General features: G+C 37.9%; 1 protein-coding gene across 1 annotated transcript; it reads left to right on the plus strand.

The window, feature by feature from the left end:
• The first annotated feature begins 277 nt into the window (after positions 1-277).
• Positions 278-1,906, plus strand: LOC116139810. The gene is made up of 3 exons (XM_031425464.1): positions 278-971; positions 1,374-1,495; positions 1,609-1,906. Exons 1-3 carry the CDS (start codon positions 576-578, stop codon positions 1,757-1,759), a joined length of 669 nt encoding a protein of 222 aa, XP_031281324.1. The 5' UTR covers positions 278-575; the 3' UTR covers positions 1,760-1,906.
• Positions 1,907-12,966: the final 11,060 nt, after the last annotated feature.

Below are 12,966 nucleotides of genomic sequence, written 5' to 3' on the forward strand. Positions count from 1 at the left end.
ATATTAATCTTTCACAAACATGGACCACCGTGCCCATATGCTATGCAGACTACCTCTCATTGCATATGGCTTATTTATTAGTATTTTAAAGAAATCACAGTTCACATATATATATATATATATAAGAAATTTAAAGGATTTGTACAAAAGAATCTAATCATCAATATTTATAGTTCAGACTTCAGAGAATCCTCCCTTTCATCATCAAAAACTGAACGCAGAGATTGTTTACTATTTCTTTCTCTCTACTGCTACAATTTTACCCTGCAGTGATACCCGTGACTTTAACCTGCACAAAGATAAAAAATCTTGGCTTTGCATAATCACCTTAACTCCCCATTCATCCCTCTTTTTGTCTTTTTCTTATCTCATTTATTTTCATTTTCATTATCTTCTGCATCAACACTCAAAAGCTTTTCCCTTTTTTCATCTCATTACACTATTAAAACACACAACCTCCCAGCACAAAACACTCTTTTTTTTTTCTCTCTCTTTTAGTACTTGCACATGCATGCTAGTTTACACCGGTGAAGCGTTATAACTTTCTCTTTACATTTGGCAAAGTGTGTAGCAAAATGCCAACATCGGTTTCGTTTTTGAGGCAACTTAGCGGAAAAGAAGCTTGGAGATCATCATCTTGGAGGTGGGGAACTGGCGGTGGTGGTAGCAACAACCACTATAGTGAAAATAGGTACTGCGGTGAGGGAAGTTTGAAACAAATGGAAGGGCTAAACATGTATGGTGGAGATAATGGTGGGTTGGTGATGAGGAAGAGAGTGATGGTTTTAGTGGATCAAACCTCTCATTCCAAACATGCAATGATGTGGGCTCTTACTCATGTAACCAACAAGGGTGATTTACTCACTCTTCTTCATGTCATTCCTCCTTCCCACCACCATGACACTTCTTCAAATTATTCTCCTTACCTTGCCAACTCTCTTGGCGCCCTCTGCAAGGCCTGCAAACCTGAGGTATGTATAATGTTTGTTTCTTCATGTTAAAGTTCCTATGTTAAGTAAGATCATTGTTTCTTTTTCCTTGAATTTTTTTTTTTTTTGTTTGATAGATCCAACATCATAATTTGAAAAATAAGATTACATCTTATTGTGCTTTTTGTGAGAGGCTATTTTGAGGTGCATTTGGGTTACTCCTTTTGCCTTAGAATATTGTTAATATTCTTGAAATGAAGAAGAGGGAACATGTTTACCCGCCAAATTTCTTTGTTCAGCTTTATCTTTTTCTTCCCAGGATCCAGAGTAGAAATCTGGGTTTTTTTCTTCAGTCACTTTAACTTTTTTGTTTGTGATAGCACGCATTTCTGTCTCTTTAGTTAAAGTGGTGTTGTGTTTTCTCTGCTTTTGGGGGCAATGCAGGTGGAAGTTGAAGCATTAGTGATCCAGGGACCAAAACTAGCTACTGTGATAAGCCAAGTTAAAAAGCTAGAGGTATCTGTGCTAGTACTGGGTCAAAAGAAGCCATCTCCACTCATTAACTGGTGGGTCTAAAATTAACAAAAGTACCCCATTTTCTTCATCCTTAGATCTATGGTTCTTTTTCATCATGATCTCTGATTAAGATCTATATGATGGTTGTGGGTTTATTTTGTAGCTTCTGTGGGACCAGCAGAACCGAGGAGTTTGTGGAGCAGTGCATAAAAAATGCAGAGTGCTTGACTGTTGGTGTGAGGAAGCAAAGCAAAGGCATGGGTGGATACCTTATCAGCACTAGATGGCAGAAGAACTTCTGGCTTCTGGCTTAATTATGTATTAAATTATTAATAATGAGTCTTATAATATTATAAACTAAGCATATGGGAGCTCTGTAATAATAATAGCACATCTAATCTAATATTAATATATGTATCTGCTAACTTTCTACTTTGTCCTTCTCTCTTGAAAATTGTATCAAGTCAACTAATGTTATTACCATTTGCAATCTTGGTTTCAATGTGTGTTGGTATGAAAATTGATTGAAAGCAATGTTTTGCCTAGAGGTGCTCACCTTGTTGCTTGATTTTGGGATACAATTGGGGGAATTTTCTGTTCCAATGCCATTGAGCCGTGTGCGTCGGTTGTTGTTACTTAATTAGTTAACATCAAAGTCGATAGGAAATGAAAAATGATCCCACCAACCAAGCAAACGCCATAAAGCCTGGGCTCTCTGGTCGAGTACTTTGACAGAAACTAGGCCAGACTGGTGGGCTTTTGTGAATCATGGCCCAATTTTGTTATTATAAGAGTGAGAAATTTCTTTTGGTCTATGTCAAATTTCATAAGAATCTTCTCTCTAAAAGATCATTGCAGTGTGAGTTTAGTTTGAGATTGAGTTCACAATCGAACTTTAAGCTCCTTTTTTAACTTAAATAGTTTGTATTGACAATATTTATATGAATAAAAAGTTAATTAATTAAAAATTTTATAATATGATTGAATAAAAATAAGGAAATCATTTTAAACCATTCTACACCAAGAATAAACACTTTCTAAACCTATACTTTGTTTTACCTTTTACAACAAGAAGAATTTTTCTGCTAGTTACCCACTTTTACTTTCTTTACCTCACCATACACACCTTACAACAGCCTATATCAATCCTCGAGAAAAAAGAACAAGAAGATATATCTCATTCTCAAATGTTATAAAATATCACCATTCCATCTTTATATATACACCCTTTTTCTCCTTTGTTTTATTACCTTTTGAGGCATGCCAACCAAAATCTCTTTTAGTAGTAAGTAAATGCTCAAAATAGTCGCATCATTGCTCAACAGAGCCATTAACTAGCAAATGCTGAACGAAGTCGCCAACTGGCAAATGCTCAACAGAGGGACATCCTTTCTGGTTTTACATCATAAGTTGGATAACCTTCGTTTACGTCTTTGCCTTTTCTAACCCTGCCATTGCTCAAACTTTTTTGTCAACTATGTCATCAAAACCAACTCAACCATATTGGACTTGCACCCGTGCTTCCGATTCCGCTTTCCCCTCAAACACAATTTCATCTCCATACTCCCCTCAATCCTATGCTACTAATCTCACTCCTAAGTCCACTCAATGCCCAAAAAACTCTCTTGCGCGTAGACTATAGAGATGGTAATGGGCCGAGCCAGGCCGGGTATCCCTTGGCCCGGGACCTTGGCCTGTGTTCGACTCGTTACGAGGATGGCAGGTAATGCCCAGGCTCGACCCAACGGGCATTTTGTAACTCCCAGTCCCGACCCATATTAATTTCTACAATTTATTTTCTCATGAACAATCTTTGATATGTCTTTTTTTTGTTAATCACCATATTTTTTATGTGTATATATTAATATGGTGGACAATGGATCTTGAGTTTGATTAAAATCGCAATTTATTGTTATTATAAATTCATTTCAAAATCGTAATCAAATAAAATAATTTTTTTTAATGTTGTGCGGTCAATTCCCTATTAGGAGATAAGATATTTAGATTGGCTTAATTTGGAAGGAAGATATTCAGATTGACTTAGACTCCAACTAAGATAGTTGAAGATCATGCAACTTCCTAATTCTACGTATTTGAATCTTATCTCAACTTTATCATGTAAATGGGTGCTATATAAACTGATCATGTCTTGTTTTCAAGGGGGTTGGGCAATTGTTCTAAGCAAATTTTCCTAAAAATTATACTGTTATTTGTAAGCTCTAAAAAACAATAAGATAACAGTGGACGTAGACTCAAGTTCTAACTTGCTGAACCATTTTAAAAATCTCTTTGCCATTTACTTTATTGCATTTATTATTCATCCACTGTTGGTTATTCGTAATCACGTGCACATCCAATCCGGTTTTGACAAGGTCAATCGGAATTCTCTGGTTGGTGCAGAATTATGTATCAACATTTTGACGCTAGAAGGAGGGCCTGATTCACAACAGCTCTCCATGTTTTCCCCTCAAGTCTCAACTTCTTCAACAAATCCCAACTTCTTAATCTAGAATCATGTCATCAAATGTGAAAATCTGAGTAGGATAAAGTTTGAATCTGGCTAAGTGGTAAACACAAGAATTGTAGCCCTCCGAGTTAGCTTTCCGACGATCTAATAATCATCCAAATATGAGGTCTACAACTCAAGTTATTATCAAAATACTGAAGCCCGTTCCAAATAAGAGTTCTCAGATAGCATAGCCAGATCGCTCAGATTGCACGCTTAGATCACTCTGATTTTCAGCTTCAGATCGCGTGGCTAGATCGCTCATTTCGCGTGCTCAAATCTCTTAGATTAGAAAGAGCTCACTAGCTCTTTAGCTCTCAAGCTCTCCAAGCTTTATGATCGAGCAATGCTCTCAAATCAAACTCTCCATCAATACTCTCAGATCAATCTCTCCAAGCTTTCTAATCGAGCAATGCTCTCAGATTAAGCTCTCCATGCTTTCTGATCGAGCTGTGCTTTTAGATTAAGCTCTCCAAGCTTTCTGATTAAGCAATGCTCTCAGATAAAACTCTTAATCGTTTTCGATCGAGCAATGCTCTCAGATCAAGCTTTTCATGCTTTCTGATCGAGCAATGCCCTCAAATCAAGCTCCCCATGCTTTCAGATCGAGTAGTGCTCTCAGATCAAACTTCCCATGCTTTTGGATCGAGCAATGCTCTCAGATCAAGCTCTCCATGCTTTTTGATCGAGTAATGCTCTCAGATCAAGCTCTCCATGCTTTTGGATCGAGCAATGCTCTCAGATCAAGCTCTCCATGCTTTTTGATCGAGTAATGCTCTCAGATCAAGCTCTCCATACTTTTTGATCGAGCTATGCTCTCAGATCAAGCTCTCCAAGCTTTTTGATCGAGCTATGCTCTCAGATTAAGGTCTCCAAGCTTTATGATCGAGCAATGCTCTTAGATCAAGCATTCCATGCTTTCTGACCGAGCTATGCTATTAGATCAAACGCTCTATACTTTTTGATCGAGCAATGCTCTCAGATCAAGCGCTCCATGATTTCTGATTGAGCTAGACTCTCAGATCAAGTTCTCCTTGCTTTCTGATCGAGCTATGCTCTCAAATCAAGCTCTCTATGCTTTTTGATCGAGTTATGCTCTCAGATCAAGCTCTTTATGCTTTCTGATCGAGCTATACTCTCAGATCAAGCTCTTTGCGCTTTCTAATCGAACTTCTCGCACTCTCTGATCGAGCTCTCTATGCTCTCAAGACAAGCTCTTTATGCTCTCTGATTAATCTCATGCTTTCTGATCGAGCAATACTCTCAGATCAAGCTCTCCAAGCTTTTTGATCGAGCAATGCTCTCAGATTAAGCTCTTTATGCTTTCTGATCGAGCTGTGCTTTTAGATTAAGCTCTCCAAGCTTTTTGATTGAGCAATGCTCTCAGATAAAACTCTCCATCGTTTCCGATCAAGCAATGCTCTCAGATCAAGCTCTTCATGCTTTCTGATCGAGCAATGCCCTCAAATCAAGCTCCCTATGCTTTCAGATCGAGCAATGCTCTCAGATCAAGCAATGCTCTCAGATCAAACTCCCTATGCTTTCGGATCGAGTAATGCTCTCAGATCAAGCTCTCCATGCTTTCTGATCGAGCAATGATCTCAGATCAAACTCTCCATGCTTTCTGATCGAGCAATGCTTTCAGATCAAGCTCTCCATGCTTCCGATCTAGCTATGCTCTCCGATCAAGCTCTCCATGCATTCTGATCGAGCTATGCTCTCAGATCAAACTCTCCATGCTTTTTGATCGAGTCATGCTCTCAGATCAAGCTCTCAAAGCTTTTGGATTGAGCAATACTCTCAGATCAAGCTCTCCATGCTTTCTGATCGAGTAATACTTTTAGATCAAGCTCGCCATTTTTTTGATCGAGTAATGCTCTCAGATCAAGCTCTCCAAACTTTTTGATCGAGCTATGCTCTCAGATCAAGCTCTCCATGCTTTCTGATCGAGTAATACTTTTAGATCAAGCTCGCCATTTTTTTGATCGAGTAATGCTCTCAGATCAAGCTCTCCAAACTTTTTGATCGAGCTATGCTCTCAGATCAAGCTCTCCATGCTTTCTGATCGAGCTATGCTCTTAGATCAAATGCTCCATGCTTTCTGATTGAGCAATGCTCTCAAATTAAGCGCTCCATGCTTTCAGATTGAGCTAGACTCTCAGATCAAGTTCTCCATGCTTTCCGATCGTGTTATGCTCTCAGATTAAGCTCTCTATACTTTTTGATCGAGTTATGCTCTCAGATCAAGCTCTTTATGCTTTCTGATCGAGCTATACTCTCCGATCAAGCTCTTTGCACTTTCTAATCGAACTCCCCGTACTCTCAGATCGAGCTCTCTCTGCTCTCAGGTCAAGCTCTTTATGCTCTCTAATTAATCTCATAGGCTCACTCATTCACTTGAGATCACGTGTTCAAGATCTCTCAGATCTCTTAGATCACGGCAAGCATAATTCAAGTTCTTCAGTTCGAGATTACAGCCTATAGTGCGACAACCATCCAGATCAAAGACATGAGTTTTTGAAGCGCGATTACACACCAAAAACTGGGGGGCTATTGTTGTGCGGTCAATCCGGAGAGGATAATTCCCTATTAGGAGAGAAGTTATTTAGATTGGCTCAATTTGAAAGGAAGATATTCAGATTGACTTAGATTCCAACTAAGGTAGCCGAATATCATGCAACTTCATAATTCTACATATTTGAATCTTATCTTAACTCTATCATGTAAATAGGTGCTATATAAACCCTTCATAACTTGTTTTCAAGGGGGTTGAGCAATTGTTTTAAGTAAATTTTCCTAAAAATTATACTATTCTTTGTAAGCTCTAAAAAATAATAAGATAACAGTAGATGTAGGCTCAAGTTCTAACTTGCTGAACCACTTTAAAAATCTCTCTACCATTTACTTTATTGCATTTATTATTCATTCACTGCTGGTTATCTGTAATCATGCGCACATCCATTTCGGTTCCGACAGGGTCAATCAAAATTCTTTGGTTGACGTAGAATTCTGTATCAACATTTTGGCACTAGAAGTAGGGCCTCATTCACAGTAGCTCTCCATGTTTTTCCCTCAAGTCTTAACTTCTTCAACAAATCCCAGCTTCTTAATCTAGAATCACGTCATCAAATGTGAAAATCTGAGCAGGATAAAGTCTGAATATGGCTAAGTGGTAAACACAAGAATTGTACCCTTCAAGTTAGCTTTCCGATGGTCCAAGAATCATCCAAATATGAGGTCTACAGCTCAAGTTATCGTCAAAATACTGAAGCCCATTCCAAATCAGAGTTCTCAGATCATGTGGCTAGATCGCTCAGATTGCGCACTTAAATCACTTTGAATCTTTAGCTTTAGATCGCGTACTCAAATATGAGGTCTACAGCTTAAGTTATCGTCAAAATACTGAGGCCCATTCCAAATCAGAGTTCTCAAATGTGTAGCTAGATCGCTCAGATTGCACGCATAAATCACTCTGAATCTTCAGCTTTAGATCACGTGGCCAGATCACGTGGCCAGATCGCGTGCTCAAAATGTCTCAGATTAGAAAGAGCCCTCTAGCTCTTAAGCTCCCAAGCTATCCAAGCTTTTTGATCGAGCAATGCTCTCAGATCAAGCTCTCCATGCTTTTGGATCGAGCCATGCTCTCAGATCAAGCTCTCCATGCTTTCTGATTGAGTAATGCTCTTAGATCAAGCTTGCCATGCTTTCTGATTGAGCAATGCTCTCAAATCAAGGTCTCCATGCTTTTTGATCAAGTTATGCTCTCAGATCAAGCTCTCCAAGCTTTCTGATCGAGCAATGCTCTCAAATCAAGCTCTCCAAGCTTTTTGATCGAGCAATGCTCTCAGATCAGGCTCTCCATGCTTTCTGATTGAGCTATGCTCTCAGATTAAGCTATCCATGCTTTCTGATCGAGCAATGCCTCAGATCAAGCATTCCATGCTTTCTGATCGAGCTATGCTCTCAGATCAAGTTTTCTATGCTTTCTGATCTAGCTATGCTCTTAGATCAAGCTCTCCATACTTTTTGATCGAGCTATACTCTCAGATCATGCTCTTCGCGCTTTCTAATTGAACTCCTCACACTCTCAGATTGAGCTCCTTATGCTCTCTGATCGAGCTCCCTATGCTCTTTGATCAAAATCTTTATGCTTTCTGATTAATCTCATAGGCTCGCTCATTCGCTTGAGATCACGTGTTCAAGATCTCTTAGATCTCATAGGTCGCGGCAAGCATAATTCAAGTTCTTCAGTCCGAGATTGCAGCCTATAGTGTGACAACCATCCAGATCAAAGACATGAGCTTTTGAAGCATGATTACGCACTCCAAAAACTGGGGGGCTATTGTTGTGCAGTCAATCCGGAGAGAATAATTCCCTATTAGGAGAGAAGATATTTAGATTGACTTAATTTGGAAGGAACATATTCAGATTGTCTTAGACTCCAACTAAGGTAGCCAAATATCATGCAACTTCCTAATTCTATGTATTTGAATCTTATCTCAACTCTATCATGTAAATGGGTGCTATATAAACCCTTCATAACTTGTTTTCAAGGGGGCTGGGCAATTGTTCTAAGTGAATTTTCCTAGGAATTATACTGTTCTTTGTAAGCTCTCAAAAACAATAAGATAACAGTGGACGTAGGCTCAAGTTCTAACTTGCCAAACCACTTTAAAAATCTCTCTGCCATTTACTTTATTGCATTTATTATTCATCCACTGTTGGCTATCCGTAATCACGCGCACATCCATTCCGGTTTCGACATGGTTAATCGAAATTCTTTGGTTGGTGCAGAATTCTGTATCAACATTTAATATGATAACTTAAACATTGAATGTCATTTTCATTTTATTTATTTGGAAAATAAATGAAATGCAATTTAACATCAGCAAATAAAATTACATTATTGGACGAAGATAAGACTAAGCTTTAATTTTCAAGTGTTATAAATCCATACCCATGTTAGCGGCCTAAACTGCAAGTAGTATTGAAGTGTAAAACTAACTAGACTCTAATGGCTCAAGTCCTAAGCAAAATCGACATAAAAGTTATTTTATTAAGAAGCTAATTTGCTTTGTTTGATCACAAATATTTGTAAAGATATAAGGGTGCCTTAATGTCACTTTAAAAAAATAATTCTAATATATGTGGAAATATATTGCAGCTTGCTTTTGAGAAACTACTATATAATTGCATCTGAGCCTTTGATATCATTCTTATTCACATATAAAAATAATAGAAAGAATCTTCAATTGATATTTTTATCTAAGAAATGAGGTAAAAATACCATGAATTGGGAAGAAGAATTTGCATATACATATAGCAAGTTACCACTTTGCTTGATCCAAGTACTATATATATGTATAATATATGTATAAAGAGTGAGTTGACAAAATAAATTGTAGAAATTAATATGGGTTGGGTTGATACATAAAATGATAAAATTAACAATGTCCTACGTTAAAAACTTAGGTTAGGACGATGGTTGTCCCGGGCCCAGCCTGTACTCGGGGACGGACCCTAAAACCGTACCCAAGCTCGTGCCCATCCCCACAAACAACGGGTAATGCCCGACCTAGGTACCTAGAAATCTGGGTACAATTACCATCTCTACTTGGATGCCTTATAAAAACTACATCCAATCTTGCTTTCTCACCTAACCTACCCATAAGGGCCATAACCACTTCATCTCCTTACCTGACTCCTAACTCTCCCAATCATTTTTGTGCATGGACCCTTCTCCTTACCCTAAGGCTGTCAGCCGAGCCAAGCCAAGCTGCTAACGAGTGAGCTTGGCTCGTTAAATACTTGGGTTGGGCTCAAGATTACTCGAGCCGAGCCAGCTCATGGCTAGCTCATGATAAGGGTTGAGCCGAGTTAAAGTGTAACTCGGTTCGGCTCGACTAGGCTCATGAGTTCTAAATGGCTCGAATGGGTTTTAGTTCGATATATACAAGTATTGGGGTGCCCTAATTCCTAATTAATTCAATTCATAAAACTGATTTCCCAAATTGCGCAAACCTAATTTCAATTGGAAAAAACACTAAACCTTAAACACTTCCTTGAGGTGGAAGCTCCAGTGGCAACCTCAAGCAGCAAAAATGAGTGCAGCATCGGTTCCTTCATCCCCACTGGCCATGAACTCAAGGCATCAGTCCACCGCGTAGCCTCCAACTTCGGTAGCATGACTCATTTCGCCCATTAGCTTCTAGAATCTAGCACTCTGCATATCTCCTTTCGCCTCGCCTATCAACTGGCCATGAACTTAGCATGACTCATCTCACCTATCAACTCTGGTAGCCCTAAACACTTCTTTTGGCACTCTGCATATCTCACAGTCCTAACTATGAAAGATGAAGTTGTAGTTGAAGACTCCTCTTGCCTCAAAACCACTTAACGCTTCCTCATTTTGCTTATCCCAACTCCTCATTCTTATACTGGATCTGATTTGTGTGCAAAATAAAGAATTGCTCCTCGTCCTCCTCCTCATTTTGCTTCTCCCAGCTCTTCCTCCTTCTTATTCGAGCCAACTCGAGCTCATGGTGACTTGGATCCAAGTGAGCTAGCTCAAACTTGAGTCCACAAGCTCGAGTCAAGTCTCGAATTAGCTCGTGTATAATCGAGTTGAGTTTGGAGCTTGATTTTTTAGGCTTGTTCAACTTGAGACTTGACTCAAATTTAACAAAACAAAAATCGAGTCAGGCTCGTTTAGGGTAAAACTCGACTCGACTCGACTCGTTTACACCCCTACCTTACCCCACTCCCAACTTCCCTGATCATGTAGTTCATGGATCCTACCAATCATGTCTGTACATGAATCCTAGTGGTGGCCTATTGGCCGCTAATCATATTTGTACATGGATCCTGGTGTCATGAACCTAGTGGTTGTTGAGAAACTCTCTTAGATTATTAAAGCTTTTAAAATAATACATGGATCCTGGTGTCACAAACCTAGTGGTTGTTGAGAAAACTCTCTTAGATTATTAAAGCTCTTAAAATAATACATGGATCCTAGTGTCACGAACCTAGTGGTTGTTGAGAAAATTCTCCTATATTATTAAAGCTCTTAAAATAATATAATGCTTAGAATGAAAATAACTTAAAGACTAGCTAGCTTTTTTTAGGAGTTTACAAGTTGATCTGATGGTCTAAATCCAATAGATGTGATGATTATGATTAATCATATCAAAATAAGAATCACAATCCTATTCTATCGCTTATTTGGGTGAGGAATATTGTGAAGCATCTTGGAAACTTTCTAGTACATTCTTTGGATACTCTTTGAATCCAAGCCTCCCACAACAGATTGGGCCCAATGAACTTTTGGATTCGGGCTGGACGTGACATTAGGGATAACAAAATTACCCAGTTGAGGTAGGTACTCGACGTCCCAAGGACGTGTAATTACTCAAAATCCCGAGGAGTTTTCTCAAGGTCGAGGACACCATTGTACATAATTATGCTTTCTCATCTAGCTCATTCATAACCATTCCATCTCTTTTGTTCATTCATCTCTTTATACCATTCCCAAGTCTCCCAATCATGTCTACCATCTCCGTGCATGAATTGTAAGGATGAATCAGAAATTGATTAATTAGTGTGAGCTTATCATTCCCAAGTCTCCCAATCATGTCTCCCAATCATGTCTACCATCTCCGTGCTCACACTAATTATGCTTTCTCATCTAGCTCATTCATAACCATTCCATCTCTTTTGTTCATTCATCTCTTTATACCATTCCCAAGTCTCCCAATCATGTCTACCATCTCCCTGCATGAATTGTAAGGATGAATCAGAAATTGATTAATTAGTGTGAGCTTATCCATACGATAACGAGATTTTGATGAATTTACTATAAACCGAAACCATGTCAATATATATATATATATATATTTTCAAGATAAGTTTAAATAATCTTTGTTAAATTCTATTTGACGCTTTGAAAAATAAGCATATTTAGGTTTATCTAAGCCACTCTTCTTCTTAAAATTAAAGATAGAGTAATAGTTATAAGGAGATTGGAGTTGCCAGTATGCCTGTATGAAAATAGCTTGGAAGATAAGAGATTGAGACACTATGCTTTCCTTTTTTCCATCAGAATATAATGATTGTACGAAGCCATAGTTTTGTGAGTTTTGTCTCAATTTCATGAACCACAGAGAACAACTTCAAAACTCATCTCAGCTCCCTAGTAAAGCAAAACAAAAACTAGCAACAACCAGCCACACTTCAATAATAGTCACTACCAAAATAAACTATCTAATATCTAAAATTTGATTATATTCTAATAGCAAAACCATCAAATGATGAGCTCCAATAATCAAGCAATTAGTAATGCAACTACATAACATATATGATTAAAACACATAGTAGAAGACCAACAAGACGCGACAGCTTCATCAAAAAACAACATGCCACCCATCAGCAATGCATAAATTACATTATACTATGAGCATAACATTTAGATTGCATTTGATTCATTATCCTTACAAACACATGACAATAATTATTTTTTCCACTATAAGCCTAAGCATACTTCTTGCTCATGCTAAGGACATGCTATAGATATGTGTTTCAACGTTCATGTATGATATTCTCAAAATTCTTTAATCATTATATAATAAACCAACATTAACACTTATAGAAATCCAAATGGATAGTAAACACAATAAAACTAATCAACAAATATCAACTAAATCTTATTAAAATTAAAAACTAAAAAAAAAAAAAACCTTACATTGTTTTCCAGCACTGCCAACCCATTCTCAATTATATCTCATGTATCTCATTGTATAAAGCTCACATTCAACGCTTCCCAATTGAATCAATCCCTACACATAATGGAAAATTTATTGCTATTGATAATAACAATTCTACGCACCAATACTTTTTACCATGTGATATTAACCCTTTTTTTAGACACCTTACGGGCGGAATGAATGAAGATACCACTGTAAAAGTTAAAACAACTTCTGAAATTAACACATAATAATTGATATTATATAGAGCATTAAA

This window comes from Pistacia vera, unplaced genomic scaffold (assembly GCF_008641045.1).
Source record: "Pistacia vera cultivar Batoury unplaced genomic scaffold, PisVer_v2 Contig359, whole genome shotgun sequence".
NCBI classification, from domain to species: domain Eukaryota; kingdom Viridiplantae; phylum Streptophyta; class Magnoliopsida; order Sapindales; family Anacardiaceae; genus Pistacia; species Pistacia vera.

What these genes read in the sequence shown, in the direction of transcription:
- LOC116139810 (XM_031425464.1), top strand. Translation starts at nt 576, where the DNA reads ATGCCAACATCGGTTTCGTTTTTGAGGCAACTTAGCGGAAAAGAAGCT. An exon ending in GCAAGGCCTGCAAACCTGAG is followed by an intron (nt 972 to 1,373) that starts GTATGTATAATG and finishes GGGGCAATGCAG; the next exon opens with GTGGAAGTTGAAGCATTAGT. An exon ending in CCATCTCCACTCATTAACTG is followed by an intron (nt 1,496 to 1,608) that starts GTGGGTCTAAAA and finishes TTTATTTTGTAG; the next exon opens with CTTCTGTGGGACCAGCAGAA.